This window comes from Petromyzon marinus, chromosome 46 (assembly GCF_048934315.1).
Source record: "Petromyzon marinus isolate PM22_M1 ecotype Great Lakes invasive population chromosome 46, UKy_Petmar_22M1.pri1.0, whole genome shotgun sequence".
Taxonomy (NCBI): Eukaryota; Metazoa; Chordata; class Hyperoartia; order Petromyzontiformes; family Petromyzontidae; genus Petromyzon; species Petromyzon marinus.
The window spans coordinates 15,550,456-15,571,613 of NC_133712.1; the positions used below are offsets into that span (position 1 = coordinate 15,550,456).

Consider the following 21,158-nt stretch of genomic DNA (forward strand, 5'->3'; position numbering starts at 1 on the left):
GTGTGTTGTGTGTTTTTTGGCGCTCCCTTAACAGCACTTGCCCCAACAGTCTGTTACGGCTATACGGCGGATCTTTGTCTTTGCGTTGGTTTTTTTTCTTCTCCCCCGCGCAGCATTGCAGGATAAGCACATTCACGATTTGGAGAAACTCGGGGAGAGCCACGCGAGCGTGAATCCCGCGGAGGAGAGCGACGAGGCGGATGGGCAGGTGGTGAAACGCGACTGGACGCTGGACGACGTTGGCACCGATGGAGACCCTGACGATGTCGCTAAGCAGGTGGCACCCCCCACCCCCACCCCCCCACCCCCCCCCCCCCCGCCGCGGCCCGACCACACGGCACGGGATGTAACAACGCGTAGTTCGCCCGCAACCGATTTGACTATTGACATTTTATTTTTTTGAGTCGGATCGTCGCTGGAGTGTATCGGATCACTCGCCGGTAACTCTGGTGGTGCTGCTGAAGCAGCAATGCGGTGGCACGTTCGATCGTCGCGTGGCAGCTTGATTGATTTGGCTGTGCCGGGTGGAGGAGGGGTGTGACGACACACGTTGGTGTTCTACTCGAGGCGGCAATCTGAACACGAAAATCCGCGATGGATGGCGGCACGAGCTTCATCTGCACGAGGACATCCCGGCCTTGCGCTCTCTCTCTCTCCCTCTGCTCTGAATGAACTCTTTGGCTGCGTTGCTGCAGGAGGGAAGAAAGATGCGTTCGGAAGTCGGAGTGATCTCCTTGCCCAAACGACGAGCATTCAAGGCAGCGCGAGTCTCCTTGATTGCTCGGTCGACTCAGGCCTCTAATGACTACCTGGTGCAGTGTGTAGTAAACGTCGTCACTAGGGGGAGACAAAGGCGGCCTTCATAGGCGCTGCTCGCTAACAGCGCTTGCCCCAACAGCCTGTGTAGGCTAAACGGAGGATCTTTGTCTTTGTACGTGTTTGTGAGTCCCGTAACGCTTGGGTCTGTCCCGTTACCCTCCTGTCGGCGAGCCCTCGACACTTGCACGTGATCGTCTCAAAGTGCACCTAGCCTGGCACAAGCGCTGTGCTGACGTCACCACGGCTTGGTGGCGAATGGCGGCTGTCGTTGTTATGTAAGGTGCATGACACGGGGAGTTTGCCGATCGACATATTTATCTTTCTATCCTATCTCAAGTGTTTATTTTTATTTGTTTACAGCTGCAGAGAAGGGTGTCGAATCTGGAAGTCCAGCTGAAAGAGTTTAATGGTACGTAGCTATTGCTTGTGATTATAAAAATGTACATGTTTTGAGCTGATATTTTTATTTTGAAGATGTATGGGACATTTGCAAGGCAATGCTTGTGATGTTGTGCAGACCTGCAGCTGAAATTCGCTACAGAGAAAGAGGAAAATGAACTGCTCAAGGACCAAATCCAGGCAATGATGGTAAAAAAAATGTTTTAATCCATTGATCATCACCGTGTGCGGTGTTTCATTTACTTTTACAGCGATCTTTTGGCATGCACATGTGTGACGGCGTTGCCCTTGATGTGCAACGCCGTATACGTGATCCTTACCGGACGTCTGTGAAAAAGAGCTTCATGGCTCATCGGATTCCTCCGGTCTAAATAAATATTCTCATTCTGATTTTGACAGCTTTCAAAGGAGAAGGACTTTGCCCAAATGCAGGAAGACATTTCCAAGGTGGGTACTGTTATTGAAATTTTCCACCCATAATTCTGGTACGATTATGACCATATCACCCGCAATGCGCCCGATCTATTCAGGTCTCGTCTCTGTCCGGATATTTTAACGCATATTAAACTGCTTCTACCTGCTGAGTGTCCGGGTCATCATCAGTGACCAATGAGAACTCCGTCGTGTCGGTCCGTCATCACTGAAGGTCACCTGACCTGCACCACACACCCCCGATTGGCCAGATTCGAAATTCCTGCCAAACGATTGACCAATCGGGTGCGCTCAATTCAACATGGCGGGAGGGACGCACTTGTGAAGTGGGAAATGTTATTTTTTGATTGGTTGGCTCCTTTATTCGAAGGAGGAAGTGTGTATGATTTTGTTTATCCTAAACTTAAGGGCGTTGTTACTTCATGCAAATTTTCAGGTGTAAATTTTGTCTTCAACTTTTTGGCCTTGTGTTTTTTTCAGTCGTTATTTGCACTCCCATCTGCGGCGTAGTTTTCCAATGCCACGGCGGTCTGTTGAATATCTCTAAATCGCCTCACGCCTGCCGTAAATCACGTGGCTTCTGTGTGTCCAAACCCCCATTGTGAACCTCTCCCCTCTAGCCGCCCCCCCGTGTCAACAGACACTTTCCTGTGCAGCGTCGAGACCCTTCCATAACCTCTTCCTGTCATTTTCCCAATCCCCTTTTGCTCCCGTTTTTCGGTTTCCTTTTCCATCATTTTACACTTATTCACCATTTCTCTTTTCCCCGTTCTATTTTTATTTTTCCCGTGTGTTTAATATCCTTGGCTCTTCCCACCCTTCGCGTGGTGTGAAAAAGTTTGCTCGTGAAACGCTTTGTGGCGAATGTGAAGTGCTTGACAGTGGCACTGTATTAAGCATTGTCGTCAATTTTGATCCGGTCCATTTTCTGCTCGGTTTAGGGGCTCTTTACCAGCAAACCGGGTGTTTTGTGCAGAACGATTTTAAACGATGCGTATGTTTTGTGTATTCGAAGGTCACGGATAAATTAAAAAAGAAACAAGAAAGGTAATTTTCAACAGCTCCACCACTCAGACACGACACAGATAATAGAGTATAACACAGCCGAGAGCCCGTACGCATTACGTCTCGTGCCAGTCCCGCTCTGATTCGTCTGACGAGTGTGGATTGTGGTGACACATTTTTCCTCCTTGTGCCGCTGGACCTCACTGCCACGATCGACGCGACCGGCCAGAATTTTAAGCGCTTTCTAACTGAAGTTTGGAAGCGTTTATGTAATTAGCCCTGTCTGTCTTTGGCCTGTGTGTAACGGAGGTGAGCATTTTAACTCTCGCCTGGACAATCCAATATGAACCAAAATTTTGTGAAGAGTGCGGCGGTGATAAACTCCTGTAATTGAGGCTTGGCGGATCACATGAATGTTGTGAAACTCCCTACCTGTGGGAGTCGAGGTGCCACACCTTGGCTTACCAAGAGAAGTCAGTACAGCAAGTGGACTAATCTCCATCTGTACGGGGATAGAATGTTTGCCCCCCTTGCGTGCGTGTGTTTCCTTGGGGTGCTCCGGTCAATTGGCAGAAAAACTTCGATCTCGCACCCCCAATTAGCGGGGTTGGCTACGTACGGTGCGAAAGAAGTTCAACGTACGTACGTACATCTTAAAATAAAAACCCATCAAAAAGTAGTACTGGAACCAAGTGTGGCTTTTCTCGAGAAAAATGGCTATGTTGATCAAAGGCTTTTTTCCCAAAAGCTGGAAACACAAACCAGCGCTAAAAGGTCCCGCCTCAGCATCCCAGCCCTGCCTGCCGAGGTGTGTCCTCATGGGCAGAGTCGCTAGGCGAGCCCCCTGTTCTCATCGCGGCCTTAGGATGCACCGCTATCTGCGCGCCTGGCACGGGTGCCGTGTTTATCTTCGCTAATTCAGCGCTTCCTTGGACAGGCACGCCCTGGAACGTGCTAAAGAGTCTGTGCCTATGCATGATTTTTCTTACTTATTCTCAGTCACTGCCGTCACGTCTGATAAATCCACCTTCCCAGCTCCACTGCTTTCACTTCTCCTTCCCCATTTGCGTCTTTCCCCAAGGGGTTTCCTCGTCTGTAAATGTCTTTGCTGTTGACTTTCTTACATTTGCAGCCTCCTGCTACTGCAAAGTGAGAAGGAGTCTCTGTACACGGAGAGCAGGTACGTGTTTTCACTTGCGGGGTGATTTGATCTTCCACGTGAAATTCAAACAACTCATTTGGTGATCCTGCGTTGGTAGCTGGTGCACACAAAGAGCACATTTAACAAACAAACTCAACCCATTCGTCAATAACAGTGTGTGGCCTCAAAATAAAATATGAATACGGTAATACCTCGATATACGTACATTCAATAAACGAAGTTTCTGTCTGATGAACTTTCGATTGTTTTACCATTGCTTTACACAAAAAGCTACAAATAAAGTCAAATAATACATGGACTGACACGCATAAATAAATAATAAATTGGTGGATCTACGGTGCTGTATGAATAAGAATATAATTATATTTCGTCATCATGTGTTTTTTATTTATGTCAGTTGGAAAACGGCACAGTATAAAATAGAACATTATTTTGACTATACATTGTCTTTGTTTACAATGTAAATGGTAAGTTCTGAAGTGTTTATAGTATGAAATGGTACGTTACGAAAGCTGAGGAACGCATCCTCACACTTCCGACATGCATCAGCCGATGCGGGAATCGTCACCGCAGGAAACGGCAGGTTGATTGATGCGTCGCTGCAACCCTAAAAATGAGAACTCTTGTTTGGGAAGAGATTGTGTTCAACTTTGGACAAAAATGACCACTTTGTTTTCAAACAGATCAAAACTTGAAGAAGTCCAAAGGAGGAAAGAGGAAGAAATCGGTGACTTAAATGTAAAAATGCAGAAGGTGCAGAACGAGCTGAAGAAAGCCATGCAGGTAATTGTGTGCTTTAGATGTCAAATCACCACCCAATCGGATCCACAGTTAAAATAAATGACCGCTACTCTCAATCCGCTAATGGATCAAGGCCCCTCCCCATGTCATGTTGGCCACGAGGAGGGGGAGGGTTTGACCATACTTCTCCCACGATGGTCGGTGCCGATTGATGAAGGGGCGAAGGGTAGGAACATCTCTGATGTCACTCGCCACTGATTATTCAGCCGTGGCCCTGGGGAATCGAACTGGGGTCCAGCGGTTCGTAGCGCAGTGCACGCACCACTGTGCATGCCGTTGCAACCCCCCGTAAATCCATACCTGTCAGCCCGTTATCAGTACCGCGCTTATTACAGACCAATTCAGACCTTACAGGTCACCCCGTGCCCTTATGAATCTCAACGTTCATCCTACAAAGTCCCATCACAAGGGAGAAACACAAACAAATAGAAAAAAAAGTGTCTTTGCCTGGTATTGAAACGGCTGTACGCCGTATGGACCTGAAAACTCAGTTTCCCTGTACAAGAATACGGGGTAAACTGTACGGGTTGTCAGCTATGCAAATAATTGTCATCTTTAACTCGAAGTGAATCATCTGCCCGTGTACGTTCCCTCTCAGGATGTCGTCGAGCTGAAAGAACAGTTGAAGAAGCAGCGGCAAGAACGCGACGAGGCGCTGAAGGCGAAGGGCGACGAGGTGAGAGGAGCGTCTCTGTGCGTGTTAGTCCTCTTCGTGAAAACTTGGGCAGGAGCCTCCAGCAAAAATGGTCGTGACACTTTATTGAGGCTTTGCCGGGTCAAACAAGCGCAAAACAAACCAATGATAATATCCCTCTGCGTCGACAGTGCTGCCTTGTACGTGGTCGCGGGCATGATTCGTCTCGGCGGTGTTGCATCCGGAGTCGTAGTGACGTGGTGCATCCCCTCGCTGTGATGCAAAACATTGTTTACCATGGACAAAATGACAACAGTCGCCCACAAAGTGTTTTCCCCTTGCAAAAAAATAAAATGCTGGGCGGAGAATCCGCTTCGTGCACCCTGGCCCCCCCCCCCCTCCGTTAATGTTGTTGCTCACGTTGGTTTCTGTTTCGGCAGAATGCGACTCAGATTGCGCAGAAGGAGGAGCAGCTGGGCAAGGTGCGCGGGGAGAATGAGGCCTTGCGGACGAGCCTCACGGCACTTGAGCAGGTTTGCTTTGGCGCCTTAATTCTTTCTGGAAGATTTGGATATTTTGTCAACACCCTATAAGGACAAAATGTGCGGTTGCTAAACTCAATTAAACTTTTTTATTTTGTTTTACGAGGTGAGGCCCATTGAGTTTGATAGCTCTCTTTTTCAGGAGCGACCTGGCCACAAATTGGAGCTCAACGGAAGTGGCTTATCACGTGGAAATGTATAGCAACCAGATACTCTAAACGCGTAACGTTGATTCTTAATGTGGAGGGCAAAGATCCACGCCTCCGCAGGGAGAGACACGCAAACTCCAAATATAGAGTTGAATTGTGGACATTGTTTTCTGTGTGCGTGAAAACATTTTTAGAACGTTAGAGAAGAGACGTGCTATAAAAATCGCGTTAAATTCAGAAGTTTCCCTCCCGCTTGCTTCATGAGGAACGCTGGCGAACAGTGCAGATGTCCTGAATAAACACCTTATTCACAACCCAAATATCACCACACATCATCTCACCTTACAGATTTGACATTCCTTCTCATTGATGACACTGGTAGTGGAACCATCAACCTCATCAGAACATCAACAGGCCGATGCGCCACATCTCCTTTGTAAACGGAACATTAAAGACCCAGCCGCAGTTGTGCGACTGTGGACATGCAACCCAATTGAATGGACCGTTATTGTAAATAAACCACTGCAGCTTGCCCTCCTCAAACAGAGGAGGTACAGCAAAACTACACAAACTCTCTCCTGAAGCCCTCTCGTCGTGGCCAGCAGACCTCAACATTGCCACATGGCTCCTGAATGTATTGCCAAATGCATGATTAGAATAGAATAATATGTTTTCATCATCAACTATGGTCAGTTCACTGCACTGGATGAAGGCCTCACCACCCCAAAAAAAAATATATAGAGAGCAGCACGTCCCTCCCATTTGGGTTTGTGGCTTCTTCCTGGCTGTCTCTCGCACGTTTCACCAAAGCCTCACCGAGTTGAGGTCGGTGACAAAACACGCCTGCCGTCTCCAAGACACTCCTCGTCTCAAACCCCGCAGGTCACCGTTTGAAATTTGAGAGGTTGCCTTTACGCAGCGGTAATATGCAGACGGTTGTGTTTTTTTGCGCTGTTTTGGGGAGAGTACCAGTGAGCGTGTTTGGAGTGCCTTTCTCTCCATTGTAGATTCAAACGTCAAGAACGGTGGAGATAAATCTTTTGAAGGAACAAAATTTGAGCTTGACGGAAGAAGTCCACCAGCTTCAACTGCTGAAGAGTAATCTGGTATCTGAGAGAGAATCGCTGACATCGCAGTACCAGGTATGCATCTTCTGCATCGCGTGGTGGCGCGCTTTGGTATAATCGTCATGCTTTCTCTATACAGGGTGGCCCAAAAGTCAGGACGCGCAGGGTTATTATTTTATTTTGACAAATCACAAAGTGTTATTTCGTTTACGTTAACGAATGTTCAAATTGACTTCCATTCACATGCATGCGTGAATGCATGAGCGTTTGAAATGAATTTAGGACTCCTTTCTTAAGATGGCCCGGGGCGTAATCTTTGAACGTCCATCAATTCTGTTTTGTTGTCCTACTTCATTCACAGGGGTCCTGGTCAGGTTTTACTAACGACGCAGCTGAGGTGACCCCACAGGATGAAGAAGAAAGATATATATGAATCATGATACAGGATACAATATTCACTTAAAGAATAAACAATTTAAATATTTTAATGCCAGTGTTAAAATAAATGAAATAACCATGTGTGTCCTGTCTTGGGCCACCCCGTATATAATATATTTTAAGACCGTGTTTCTGAACAGTATGTAATAGCATGGGACTAATATATGCGTCATCAATGTGTCCTGACTCATGGGCCACCATGTATATATTTTGTCCTGGCTTTTGGGCCACCCTCTATATCATTTATATTGTTAATGACCGTGTTTCAGAACCGCATGTAATGGCGTGGGACGAATATGCATGATCGATGTGTCCTGAATTATGAGCCACCCTGCATATGACATGTTTCATGAGCGCTGCGGTTCGTTGACCAGACGAATATATGTACGCGCGCACGCACGCACGCGTTGCGGTTTGTTTGCGGGCTAGGAGGCAGCGCGTGAGAAGGCCCGCACGCACGATCGGCTGCAGGAGCTGTCCGCGGAAAAAGTCGGTTTGCAAACAGACTTGGAGGAGGCCAGCAAGGTGAATGCCTCATTCGCGCGAGCGTGACGTTTTGCATTGCCGCCATGATCCGTAACGCCTGCTGAATTGCATTCGTCAAGAGCGAGCTACATTGCTACGATTACGGTAATAATAAAAACACGTGAGGAGCCAGTGGCGTTAAAGAGCATTGATGTACTCTATTTTCCGACACTTATTAAAGGAGTACATTTAATACGATACTGTTTCATTACGATGACTTTACACAGCACTGCATGTGTTCTGCAGTTTGCATGACGTACGTTTGTGTGTGTGTGTGTGAAGCATTGCACTCATTTCGCCCATGAGTCTAGGGGCCTTGCTCACAGTACAACCTGGGGAGACAAACTCCAGTTACTTATACGCACCACGGGACGTGTCGACCGTGGGCAGAAATCTTCCCCTTAACGCTGTCCGTTTCACATGCACCGCTTTCGATTTGTTTTCACATTCCCAAGGCGCTTAGTATCGCGTTCGTTACTTTTCTTCCAAAGCAATGTCCTCCGTCAAGCGTGCTCTGGCACCCCGTTTAAAACTACCACGGTGAACCTGCTGTCGGGTTTCCGATCGAGAGGTAAAACGCGTCAAGAAAAGCCCCCCCCACCCCACCCGGTTAGCAATAGCCGCCACGGTCGGGTGCCGACGAAGCCACTTTCAGGCCAAGGGCTCTCTACAAGATGGGCCCCCTCCGCGTCTCCCGTTTGTTGAACGCGCGACGGTGCAGCTCGCCGTGAAGAGGAAGTCGATGCTGGACGCGTTGGCGATCGAGACACAGCAGGAGAAGGGCAGGCACAAGGAAGCGCTCTCCGCTCTGCAGCTGGCACACGACAAGGAGGTGCTGGGGGTGCGCGCACGCTACGAGCGGGAGCTGCGCGAGCTGCACGAGGAGATGGTCCGCTCGGCCGACGAGCTCCGTGCCCAGCTAAAAGATGAGAAGGTGAGCGGGAGTTGGAGGGGTGGGGTGATGGGGTCGGTGCGATCGACTTCCTGCAGTCAGTCGGCAGCGAGCGGTTGCTGGGATTCGAAACCCCCGGATCTCGGCGGTGCTGGCTCAGCGCATTCTCCTATGGGTACACCCACCCCCCCCCCCCCCCCCCCCCCTTTTCCACTGGCGCGTGCGAGCCGAGGCAGCATGGGGACCTCGCGGTTACGGGTGGTTTTCCACCGGCTATTTGCCGTGCCGAGCCCAAATGAAACCGCGATACGCCGGCCTCACGAGAGCCGCCCGGCGTCTGGCTCCTCGCCGCCGGGCGGATCCGTGAACGTTGGCGACGCGCTCATCGGCACGCGCGACGTTCCGTCCGCCGGCGCCGGCGGCTACGCGCGTATCGACTCGTCCATTGCCGGCCCATCCTGACCCGCGCTGGGCTGGATCGGCACAGCTTCGGCACGGTTGCACGGTGGAAGGCAGCGGGGTTTTGTTGGCTCCTCTGCGTCGAGTAGCTGTACTGTACTAGCGGGATTCGTAACGGTGCGCTTTGTTTTCGCTTTGAAGCACAATGATATCGGGGGGATGTTCCACGTACGCTGCGAAGCCTGCGCCGTGTGTTTTTCTGCTTATCACGCCGCAGTATTGAGCAGGGCCGCCACTGGGGCGCAAGCCGCGAGCACGCAGCAGAGAGCGGCGAACGCGCCTTGCCGCCGGGCAGCGTCGCCGCCGCGGGCGGTGTCGGCGACGTTGGCGAGCGAGCCCGTCCTCAAACGCGTCTCGCACGGGACGGTTTCTTTCAGGTGAAGACGAAGGAGTTGGAGGGACTGAAGGAGGTGGCCAACAGCCTCCAAAGCCAAATAGCGGGTTTGGAGAGTTCGAAGGGCTGGTACGAGAGACGTCTCCAGGACGCGGAGGTAGGATGTCTTCTTCATTGGTCGCTCTCTCGTTAGATCCGTGCTCTCGCTTCTGCTACGATCCACGCAGTTTCCACACCCGTAACAAATGATCACCTCCTGTTTATTGTCCCTCACCCACCAGGAGCTGGCGAAGAAGAACCTCGATGAGCATCAGGGTCGCATCCAGCAGCTGCAGGAGCAGCACCGGCTGGATTCCCAAGTAACGGGCGCACCGCTTGCTCTCCGTCGTTCACTCGCTGTGCCACCCGTTGCCCTGCACACGGCTGTGCGCTGGCTGGCACACGGCCGGCACACCTTCATTCCCTTCACTAGCGGACCATTTTTAGGAATCGCTTAGATTGATCTAACGCCACGCCGTGCCGTCATACACGACGCAATGACGGGTTCCGCACGCAGGCGATTGTAGCAGGTGCACCATGGTTCTGGAACGTATTGTCTGGCGATGCTGCCTGCCGCCGCCGCCGCTGCTGCTGCTGCTGGCAGTGGAGCTCGAAACACAATTGAACAAAAACGCTCCCCGACGCATTCGTCAACGACACCGTGCGTGGCCCTGAAAAGGAGCAAAAATATTGTCGGCGACGTTTTCTTGGCCGATGAGCATCGGTGCCCGGCACGTGCTCTGTGAAGAAGGGGCAGTGAAGAAAGGGGCAGTGAAGAAGGGGCAGTGAAAATTCCACAGACGGGAGAAAACGACAAAAACCCGCTGAATAGGCGTCCCAACCAACGCTATATGGGCCCTCTACGTCACAGCGCACGTGAGAAGCGCGCGCTATGAAGGAGGCCCATTCCCCCGAAACGTCGGCGATTTAAATGCCGTTCCTTTTAAGGTCACGCGGTGCTATTGACGAACGCGTTGACGTTTTTGTTTAGCACACGCGGCTCGCGCAACAGCGGAGTAATCGGCGCGGAACGCAGCGGTGGCAGGGCTGCGCGCTCGGGACGTCGGAGCCCAACTCGGGGGCCTCCAACTGCAAACCCAAAATGTGGGACGACGATAACGGTTGTAAATTTAAAGCTCGTCGGAAGAGGTTGACCGGCGATGAGGTTTTCTACGAGAAAACAGTAGTCGCTGTGCAACTGGCCTGACCAAAAAGAGCAAGCGTCGTCAGGATTGCTGACACAATCCTGACAACTGCGTAACGATGCTGGCTGCAGCTACCACCAAAACGCGGATTTGCTCTCCTGCAGCGCGCCGGTGTGCTGAAGCGGTGATAACTCGGCCGCGGTTTCGTTCGTCACGCGATAGCTTTATTCGGTGGCTGCCTCGGGCACAGGAGGCTGCGCCGACGCACGTTTTGCTTCCACCGGCGATCCGACCCTAAACAGGGGTTGGCAAATCCCTACGCGCGTCACGTTGGGACGGGCATCGCGCTCCAGTCATGTGACTCGCATCAGGCGCGTGCGTATGAAAGTGTCTGAATTCGGATGTCAAAAGCTTATCTGAAGGTGCGTTAATTCGCCGTGTGGCCTTATTTATTTTTTCGTCACAGAGAAAAATGGAAGAGGCGGTACATCTCAAACAAGAGTTGGAGAACATGGTGCAGCGAGAGGTGGAACTGAAGCAAGAAATCGAGCATTTGAAGCAGGTTGGTAAAGTTGAACTCTACGTTGAAACGGCGGGCACTGTGCGTGGATTTACCGAAAGGCCTCCGATTCACCACCGAGTCTTCGTTGTGCGGTCGAGTTGGGGGGGGGGGGTGCAATCGGACTGCTGCTGGATTGCACTGCCGTCAATCGCAAAGCGAGTTGTAAAAGCTAGAGACACGCAATGCATGTACACGCAGAGTTGCACGCGCGCGCACAACGCATCAAAGCTCGTGTTTTTTTTTTTTGCATGTGCAAATGTCATGTTCGGTGAGCGCGGACATGCCTGGGATGGTTTTTTTATTCAAAATTTGCTGGTATTTACGAGCATTTTCTGTCAGGAGAACTTGGTGGTTGACACCAAATATACAGGGCGCTTCAAAAATGTTTGAACACCTCTGAGAATTTGGCAACAATAACCACAAGAGACGTGCCGCCTCCTGGCTCCGGAGACCACCTGGAGAGGATTCCAGGCCACGCGTTGACAACGATGGCGAACAAGTTGGAGACTCCTTTGACTTTTTGAAGCTATTAACATGACATTTGTCATCACGTTCCAGTGTAGTCTCCGTTACTTTTCCATTAAAAACGATAGTACCGTATAAGTCCATAATAAAGGTTTTTGGGTTAGATCGCGTTATTTATAAATGTGTCGTAACCCTCCACCACCCGACACGGCCAAACAGTAAAAAAAGTGTCACGTTGACAAAGGACAAATAGTTCACTGCTTTAGCCCACCGGTGTGTTGAAGAGTGAATCAACATCATTTAAAATTTGAGTATGACGTTTCGCTGGTAATTACATCCAGCATCCTCGGGCAATTCGCCAGACTGGTAAAGGCCTCGCTTGCTTCCTGGTCTTAAATAGAGCAGCAGGGTGACGTCATCATTTAACATATTCAGGTGCAGCGATTTTAGGCGGGGGGGGGGGGGGGAGGGGTATTGTAATTATATAATCGATTGGTAATCAGTCAATGGTTATGATTAGTAATGAGTTGTAGATTAGTAACATTTTTTTAAGCACCCTGTATAGCGATGGCAGGGCCGTATCGAGTAACCGCTGCAGCATTTGCCATCTTACATTAACTTTTTATTCTGCTGTCCACCGTCCAAAACGTGAGAACCTTACCCTCGTTTGTAATTTACAACAACATTTCCCTTGTTCGATGTTTTCCGCTTATGCGAATCGCTCTCGGCCTTGGTTGAAATTGTAAAACTGTGCCTCGGGTGCCGTGGTGTGTTCTTTTGTTGTTGTTTGATAGGAGCTGAAGGATGTTGTTGACCAGCAGAGGATCGTCGAGAAAAAGGGAAGCGCTGCGGTGAGTGCCAAAGAAGCTGCCCCTCTGGTTCACTTCTTCAGAGCCATCATTAGACCTCTTTTGCCAGTACCAAAATGTAATAATAGGGTTTTTCCCCTTTTTTATGGAAACAAAACTGAAAGCTTTTTTATACAAGGATTCATGTCTGCATTAACCACAATACCTGCAGTCAAAATGCAAACAAAAAGCATACTATGATAATATATGCATTGTCCTTGAAACTGATTGGTCCACACCAAAAGGTTTCAGTTTTGTTGCCAGAAAAAAGGGGAAAAACCCTATTATTATATTTTGGTACTGGCAAAGGAGGTCTAATGATGTAGATGCTCACCCCGAGCCCTCATTACTTTGATAGTGGATTGTCTTTGAGCTGTACGCCTTTTGGCGTCATCTGGTCGAGCACCAATTGGGTCGAGGCTCAAAAGAAAGCCATCCCTTGGTGTGGACCAATCAGTTTCAAGGACAATGCATATATTATCATAGTACGTTTTTTTGTTTGCATTTTGACTGCAGGTATTGTGGTTAATGCAGACATGAATCCTTCTAAAAAGGTTTCAGTTTTGTTGCCAGAAAAAAGGGGAAAAACCCTATTGTTATTCTTCAGGACACAGCAGCAGCAGAAGACACTGAGCACCAAAATAATGATTCTATAAATACATTTTAAGAATCCATTTACTAAATTAACTAAAAGTGTAATAAGCAGAACTGTATTCATATTCTTGGTTCTTTCGGTAAAGTCACGTAGAAGGGAAACAAAATAATAAAAATATAAAAATAAAATTCTCACGACGTTTCGACTGAAACATAAGCAATCATCATCAGGTGTGAAAACCACAGCAAGAAAATTTGAAAAAAGTGGCGTTTTTTTTTAACGTTAGCACCACGGAGAGCGATTTGACTTTACCGAAAGAACCAAGAATTTGAATCCCTGTAGTCACGAAAGATTTAGATCAAAAGTGTATTAAAAGTGTATTAATAGGTTTTATAACTAGATTTGAAGTTTTCGTGACTGCAGGGATCCATACTCTTTTGTTCTTTCGGTCAAGTCACGTAGTAGGTATAAAATAAATTAAATCACGGCATTTCGATTGCTTGTGTTGCAATCGAAACGTCGTGAATTAATTTATTTTATACCTACTACGTGACTTTGCCGAAAGAACCAAAGAGTATGGATTTTGAAACTTTGTTTATATTATTATTAGTTCACAAGCACGTAGCCCCGCTTTTGAATTGCGCATCTGTTACTTTATAAGCGGCACGTGGATCTAGTTGGTAGTCGTTACTGCTGTGTTTCTAAATGATATCGTTTACAACGTTGCTGGTGAATCACGATGCCCGAGAGCGTCTCTGGCAATGATCACATTAGGTGACGATGTCATGTGGTTTTTTTTCTTTCCTTTGCACGCTCGTTAAGCTCAAGGATCTGAAGAGGCAGCTGCAGCTGGAGCGGAAGAGGGCAGACCGGGTGCAGGAGAGACTGCAGGATTTCTTAACCAACAGCAAAATGCGTGCGGGTAATAATCGTTGGTTAGAGGACATGACGGATAGAAATTCGGTAACAAATTCCGCTGAATATGTACTGTCTCGGTGTACTGCAGGGTGATATAGCTGAACGGGGAAGACTGTTTCCTCAACGGAAGCGAAGTAACATTTCACTTTTAACACGTAGCTTTTGGCTGCCCTGCATTATTATTACGAGTCCTAATAGAGTTTTGGGTTTTGCCAAGTAACGATCTGGCAAAATCTGTGTCATAAGAAGCCTCCGCCAGCCAATACGACCAAACAAGTTCAATTGTCCGGTGGTGTAGGCGCGTTTAACAGCGCTCCAATTACTGTCGTTTGAGCCTCACCGGGCGAATTGAAGAACAGTTCTCATGAGCAACGATTGAGGTCGGTCACGACATATCCGTAACATTTACTTCATTTAACCAAAGGTGCCCTCTGGCTAAAAATATATTCCGGTTGCTTTTAATGAGGCAAAACCCGAGGCAGACTTCACCGAGAGTGCCCTCTGTAGAGCATGTCTCGTGAAATGAAAGCTGCTGCATGGTGCGATGTTTCAGGTGACGTAGTATAGCGGCAAGCTCAAATCAACGATGATGTTCTGCCCGGCCAGAGGAAACACAAGCAGTGCTTTCATACACTCTGCTTCAGCACAATTTGTACCCCCCCCCTCCTCTCACTACGAGCCAACAGCTCCCACGCTAAACATCAGGCCACTGCCGTGCGCACGTGCGATTCGAAACTACGTTCGGTACGTTTTTTTTGCCGATCTGGGACCGTTCAATTCGGCATCCACAGTACCCAGGCGGACGAAGAAAGGGACCCAGACGTTTGGTCACGTGGCCGGCCGGGCGGTAGCGCGCACGCGACTTGTTGCGGAGGTTTCGTAAATACCCGCCGTCCGCTACACAGTGCACGTTTTAAAGATCACGTGACGTCGCGCGAAAGGAGCGAGGCCGTCATCGCCCGGTCCTCCTCCACTTTTCGTTGAAATTTGTCTGCAAACTACCTCGGTTGGGATTCTAAACGTATAGCAGCAGCAGCAGCAGGAGCATCGCCACCTGCCGTGAAAACTGCGGCCGGCTCTGTCTGTGAGACGAGCGCCCTCGAGATCCGCGGTTGCTTGCCGCTTGACGTTTTGGGCCTTCGGGGGGGGGGGGCCCTGCGCTCAACAACTTTGTCAAAATGGCATGATTTAATTGCAATCAAATATCCGGTGAATATTACGCACGTAGGCTTTCGCGACCAATATTCGTAATGTTGTTTTTGGGTTGGATCGCGTAAATATCGACGTCGTTAAACCCGCCACCAACCGACACAGCCAATTGGTAAGGTTTGTCACAAATGCAACCAGGTCCCGTGCTGACCACACCACCGCCTTGTGTTTGCAGCCTTAATACAAGCTCGCTAACAGGACAAAATGTGCCAATTAGTCTTTCAGCACACCGATGTGTTTTGAGAGTAAACCCACAACATTTACAATTCGAGTACCGTGACGGGTCACTGGTGATTACAAACCGGCTTCATCATGGAGCGATTCGCCACAATTGCTGGCTGATGGCCCAATGAAGCTGGTGACGAAACCTTGGTTGTGAATATTTACGCCCTCGTCACCCTTTAACTCGCGCTGACGTCGGGGCGTTTCGCCACCGCTGTGTTGCAGGAATGGAGGAGCTCAATTTGTCCGACATGTGCTCGCCAACACGAACGCAGACCGGTGATAGCAGCAGCATTTCTTCCTTCAGCTACCGGGATATCATGCGGGAGACGCCCTCCTCCAGCAAGGTGCGGTCACAGCGACGGCGCTTGCGTCACTCGATGGAGCGTTTCCCCCACGCGCGCACACGTGGATTTCCTCCGGGTGCTGTGGTTTCCTCCCACGTGTAAATGCTCGTAAACCCCTTTCCCGTTCCGATGACGTACGTGTACGTCACGTGTACGTCACGTGTACGTCATCGGAAGAAAAAATGTAATAACTTTATTGGTACCGAGGCTCCCCACAAGGCCATGCGGGGAGGGTGTGTGGTGCAGTTTGGCGCCAGCTATCGTAGAGCGCAGCCGTGCCGCTACGGTTCTCTGCGGTGAAATTATATCTTTAAAAACAACGGCACTACGACTCTGTAAATAAAATTGATGCCGAACCGCTTTCGCGTTCCGAGACTCAGCGGTGAACGGGACACCCACCCTGCAACTTGCAGACGTCTCAGAATGGGAAAGGGTTAATTGGCCATTCACACATTAATATATAGAGGATAGCAGAGTACTCTTTGGTTCTGTTCGGTAAAGTCACGTAGGTAAAAAATAAAACAACAAAAATCACAACGTTTCGGCCACAACACAAGCGGCCTTCATCAGGTGAAGGGATCAGGCTGTCTCGAGGACAGCGCTGGAGTGAAACAGAGCCACGCTCAGACCACGACCTTTAAGCTGTGTGCGAGGAAACAAGGTGCCTTTGACAAAGGAATTAGCATAAAAATTAGCATTTGATTGGCCGACTTAGCATAGAGGTGGTGTACATGCGGGTGCACTTGCCGTTTGGCGCGGGGGAGGGGGGGAGGGGGAGTTTACCTATTGATGGTGTGAAAAGAAAGGATAGCAGAGCTTGGGCAACTTGCAGACGTCTCGGAGGTTAGTTGGCCATTCACACATTAATATATAGAGGATCGCAGAGCTTGGGCAATGGTTGGCGCTGCCTCGTCGCGTGGCTGCCTTCCTGCTTGTCTGTGATTCCTCACGCCTCTGAGTCGATCTCAATCAATCCAAGGTTTATAACACGCCGGCATATTCGACAGCTTCTGTTCCGAGAGCGAGCGACGACTACTACAACTGCTGCCGCCGCCGCTGCTGCTGCGCGATGCGCTGCAAGTCGAGATCGTCGTCGTTACCGCTCTGAGTAAAGCCGCGTCCCGTTTTTGTTGTGTTTGTGGTGCCAGCAGCATACGGAGAGCCCTCACGCGTCACGTCCCGCTGATTTGTCGGACGAGGAGGTGACGGATATGTTCCAGCGCATCGCAGAGCTACAGCAGGAGAAGTGGAACTTGGAGGAGAAGGTAAAAAAACCTTAGCGTCTTCTTTTTTACATCCAAATGGACACATAGCAAACGAGAGAATTGTATGGAAGCTTTTTTTAAAATGAAGAGGAATTCATTATCAAAGGAGCCTTGGAAAGCGCGCACACACCTCACCGCACTCGCCAAAACACTCGGCAGATACCAGGCGCTGTCACTCGCCACACGCTCGGCATACGCCAGACGCGAGACAATCCCACTCGCCGGAGCGACCACCCCTCCTCGCCTGACAGTCGCGCCCGCCACTCGCACGTGAATGGGATGGGGACGGCAAAACATCGCGTAACGTCCCGGCCGACTTGATGCTCTGCGTGTGAAGGTAAAACACCTGGAAGCCAACAGCTCCTCTATGGCTGAGGACATCTGCAAGAAGAACGCCATCATTGAGGCGTACGTCATGGAAAGTCGGATTGGTAATTATATTTGCATCGACATTCCCACCGACCCAACTTTACATTTTAACTTGTTGTTTGCGGCGTTAGCCACTGCGCCACCGTTCCTTCCCGTCGCTTTCTTTTGGACCGCGAACCTCGATTAAACGATCGCCTTTGTGGTGCATGTCCACGGAAATTTTCTTTTTTTTATCAAAGAATGTAAAAATCATCTTTCCTCGCCCGCATGGTCCGATGCGCGCATCGCGAGCGTTGGGAATTGTCGTTACTCGCCCATCAAGCCGCGTGTGTACGCAGCGTGAGCGGGTTCTTGTCGCTTGTTGTAGCCGTTGGCGGTTCGACTCCGGCAGGACTCCCCCCCGTCCCCCGTCCCCCCGCTCCGGTTAATACCGCGGATGTATTCACCGCGAATAAGCGCCGCCCGCTTCGTAACGAGCCGCTAAAGGTCACGTCACATCGTTTTTGCGGAAGGGTAGGCTGCGGTGTGTTGATGACATGGTCCAAATTTGGCAAGAAATATTTGTAATTGCTCGAAAATTTACTCTACTGGGAATCGCGTAGCAATCGTCGCTTGTTCCCCACGTCCGTACTGAGATGTTCTTTGGCCAATATCGGTCACATTGTGCGGTGGTTCATTTAGCGGTGGGAAGGAAAACCGGAGGAACTCGGAGGAAACCCACGCTGAAAAATATAAATATAAATGATATATATTGACCTGCCGACGACTGGTACCAGCGGTACCAAGATCGGCTCGTGAAGGATGCTGCTGGGCAGTTGGAGGCAGTCGCCCTTCAGCAACAACAGAGGGCAGAGGAGCAACGCTCACAACGAGTGTAGCGCCGGGCAGCTAAAATGCAGCAGGTTGGCACAGTAGGGGGGTACAGCTGGTGGTACATCTGCCGGTCATCTCAGTCAGTCAACCCATGGCACTTGCTGGGTCTGTCCAGAGACCTCCTGTCAGCGAGCCTTGGACACTTCCCGTGGCCTCAAAGTGCACCTGGCCTGGCGCAGTAGCCGTGGTGACGTCACCGTCACTTAGTGGCGAATGGCGGGTTATGGGTATTGGTATATAATCTTACGTGCAAGCACACCTGCCCATTTTTTTTGTTTACTACCTACTCTGAAGACACGACCGCGGCACACGCCCACGCCCACGCTGACCGGAGCAGCATCGGCAGCGTGTTCCGGGACCTCGTGAAGCCGGGGGACGACAGCGTGAGGGACATGAACAAAAAGCTGCAGCACATGCTGGAGGAGCAGCTCACCAAAAACATGTACCTCCAAAAGGTGAACGCCGTTGCATTTCGTTTTTTTTTTGCCTTCGTCGCTCCGCGCGTGCCGCCCGCTGCCTCGTTATTTGCGAGGGGAGGGAGGGGGTAGTGGGGGTGACGCGTACCTGGTGATGCTCGCGAACAGCAGTTTTCGCGGATAGTGAGCTATTCATTTTCATGAATTACCTTAAATTAATCTTCATTAATGACCTTCAATAAATACATGGAAATGATCGTAACACAAGAAAGAAAAATTGGTTGTAATGAAGATAAAGTAAATATAGATGTATGAAAGTGCTAAATAAAAGTCTAACAAATGAAAGTTACCTTAATTTACGATGCTGCTGCTGCGCATGATCACCTCGTCATCGCTTTACACCACCGCCTTCTCGCGTTTACATTCTCATCACTTTATTATTTATCTCTCTCTCGGTGCAGCCGTGTAGAGTGGGGACTTGAAGGACATTTACACTCATGTTCGTATATATACTACGTACACACGTGTTCGTATATCCACGTACACGCGTGTTGGTAGCCACAACGTTATTATACAACCGTGCTAATCGTAGCCACTTGTGTTAGTCGCCGGAACACCGCACGCGCGTCTAAAATGTCGTCCGAGGCTGGTGACGCCTGCTGCGCTTGTCAACTTTCGTAACGCGCGTTTGCTTTTCCAGGCGCGGAACGTTGACGCGAATGTCTGTCCGTTCTTATATTTCACAGGACATGGAATTGCTATCTCAGGAGGTGGTGCGGCTAAGCAAGGGTTCCACCGTTAACAACGAGGCATCTTAAACTTTCCGCACAACTTACCACAACTCGCGTAAAACTTCAAGCTCGAATGAATGAGCGTGCGCTTAAGGTGGCGGGGGGGGGAGGGGGGGGACCCAGTGCTAATCTCGGTAGACGTGATGGACACAGAGGCCAAAACGTACCGCTGGCCCTTGGCCTAAATATGCTTTCTCCAACTCTCAGAAGCTCACAGTCATATGTCCAATTGGTCCTCCCTAAGCATCCACTCGCACTGTATATCCAAGCCAAAAACCTCACTTTGGTAGCAAAGTCTCTCATCTCCTAGGCCCGCGACGGCGAATCCAGACGTAGACTCGACGCGCTCGCAAGTCTCCATCGCACAGTTACTTTGCTCGTGAAGAGAATAAGCTACGGGGGGGGGGGGGGAGAGGGAGGGGGTAGGTAGAGAAAGGACTTGAAATGGCTTGAGAGAACTCGAAGGGCGTTGGGCGAACTTTATTGGGTCCAGGGGTGTTCGTAACTCGCCTACATTCCACAACGATGAGCAGGTTTGACTCTCGCGAACAAAAACCACCCCCCGTGCTGCGCCACGATTTGGACAGGAGGTCGTGAATATTGAATTGCAATTGTGTGTTACGACAGTCTCCCTCCGTCTGTGCGCCTGCGTGTGGGGTTGATGATATGCTGCTGTTAGAAGGGAAATAAAAAAGCCCCCCATCATGTCTGTACATACCATTGTTATTGTAAAAATACAATCCGTGCATCTCAAACGAAGGAGCGATAGTCGCGTGAACCAATCTTGGCAATGTTGCAAAAAAATAAAAAGCGTCGTTCCTCGCTGTCGCCGCGGTTACCGGCGACGCGTGGTCCGCTTGCTTCCGCTACGGTCCTTCGGTAATTAACGTTCGCTCCGGAAAGAACGCGAGAGAAATATATCACACGTGTCTCTCGAACGTCGTGTTTTAAGTCTATAAACGGTATCCTGTTGGTGCACTTCAGTACTCATTTTTTTTGTCACGAGTGTAAAACCGGTGTTGTATACCAAGGGGATTGGGTTTGGAATAAGATGTAATATACAAATGGGTTGTTTATTGTGTAAAGTATTGAAGAGATGTGGTTTAATTCCATCGCATTGTCTTTTACGGTCGGAAAATATTAATAAACATTTTCGAAACTGCACTGCGAGAGACTTCGAGAGAAATCAAGTTGCTTTGTACTCGACGCAGATACACCCGCGCACAAAATGCAAAGTCACACGTGCAGAGCAGCGTGTGGAAGTAGCGATGTGTAAATGCTATGTATGTCTGTTAAACTTGTTTGGCACCGCATGCTCATCGAATGCGCCGGGGGAAGGACAACAAGCTAAAACACAAAAAGCAGTTTTAAAGCGACGAGTTATTTTTTGAAAGGCAAGATAAACATGAAAGTAAAAAAAAGGGTCGTTTTTTTAT

At 49.6% G+C, this 21,158-nt stretch overlaps 1 protein-coding gene across 2 annotated transcripts in view; it reads left to right on the plus strand.

Moving 5' to 3' along the window:
- GRIPAP1 (GRIP1 associated protein 1) overlaps positions 1-20,886 on the plus strand; it is a 38,802-nt gene extending 17,916 nt beyond the window's left edge. Inside the window, exons 7-28 of one of the 2 annotated variants that reach the window (XM_032971661.2) lie at positions 114-277; positions 1,180-1,228; positions 1,337-1,407; positions 1,618-1,665; positions 2,666-2,697; positions 3,788-3,835; positions 4,501-4,600; positions 5,217-5,294; positions 5,693-5,785; positions 6,951-7,085; positions 7,878-7,973; positions 8,695-8,907; positions 9,702-9,815; positions 9,940-10,017; positions 11,309-11,404; positions 12,664-12,720; positions 14,135-14,234; positions 15,887-16,008; positions 17,157-17,273; positions 17,611-17,704; positions 18,810-18,970; positions 19,678-20,886. In XM_032971661.2, the coding sequence (XP_032827552.2) occupies positions 114-277; positions 1,180-1,228; positions 1,337-1,407; positions 1,618-1,665; positions 2,666-2,697; positions 3,788-3,835; positions 4,501-4,600; positions 5,217-5,294; positions 5,693-5,785; positions 6,951-7,085; positions 7,878-7,973; positions 8,695-8,907; positions 9,702-9,815; positions 9,940-10,017; positions 11,309-11,404; positions 12,664-12,720; positions 14,135-14,234; positions 15,887-16,008; positions 17,157-17,273; positions 17,611-17,704; positions 18,810-18,970; positions 19,678-19,749 (2,138 nt within the window). In that variant the 3' untranslated portion in view covers positions 19,750-20,886. The remainder of the gene's footprint in view (positions 1-113; positions 278-1,179; positions 1,229-1,336; positions 1,408-1,617; positions 1,666-2,665; positions 2,698-3,787; positions 3,836-4,500; positions 4,601-5,216; positions 5,295-5,692; positions 5,786-6,950; positions 7,086-7,877; positions 7,974-8,694; positions 8,908-9,701; positions 9,816-9,939; positions 10,018-11,308; positions 11,405-12,663; positions 12,721-14,134; positions 14,235-15,886; positions 16,009-17,156; positions 17,274-17,610; positions 17,705-18,809; positions 18,971-19,677) is intronic. The other variant, XM_032971662.2, reaches the window with a different exon arrangement.
- Positions 20,887-21,158: the final 272 nt, after the last annotated feature.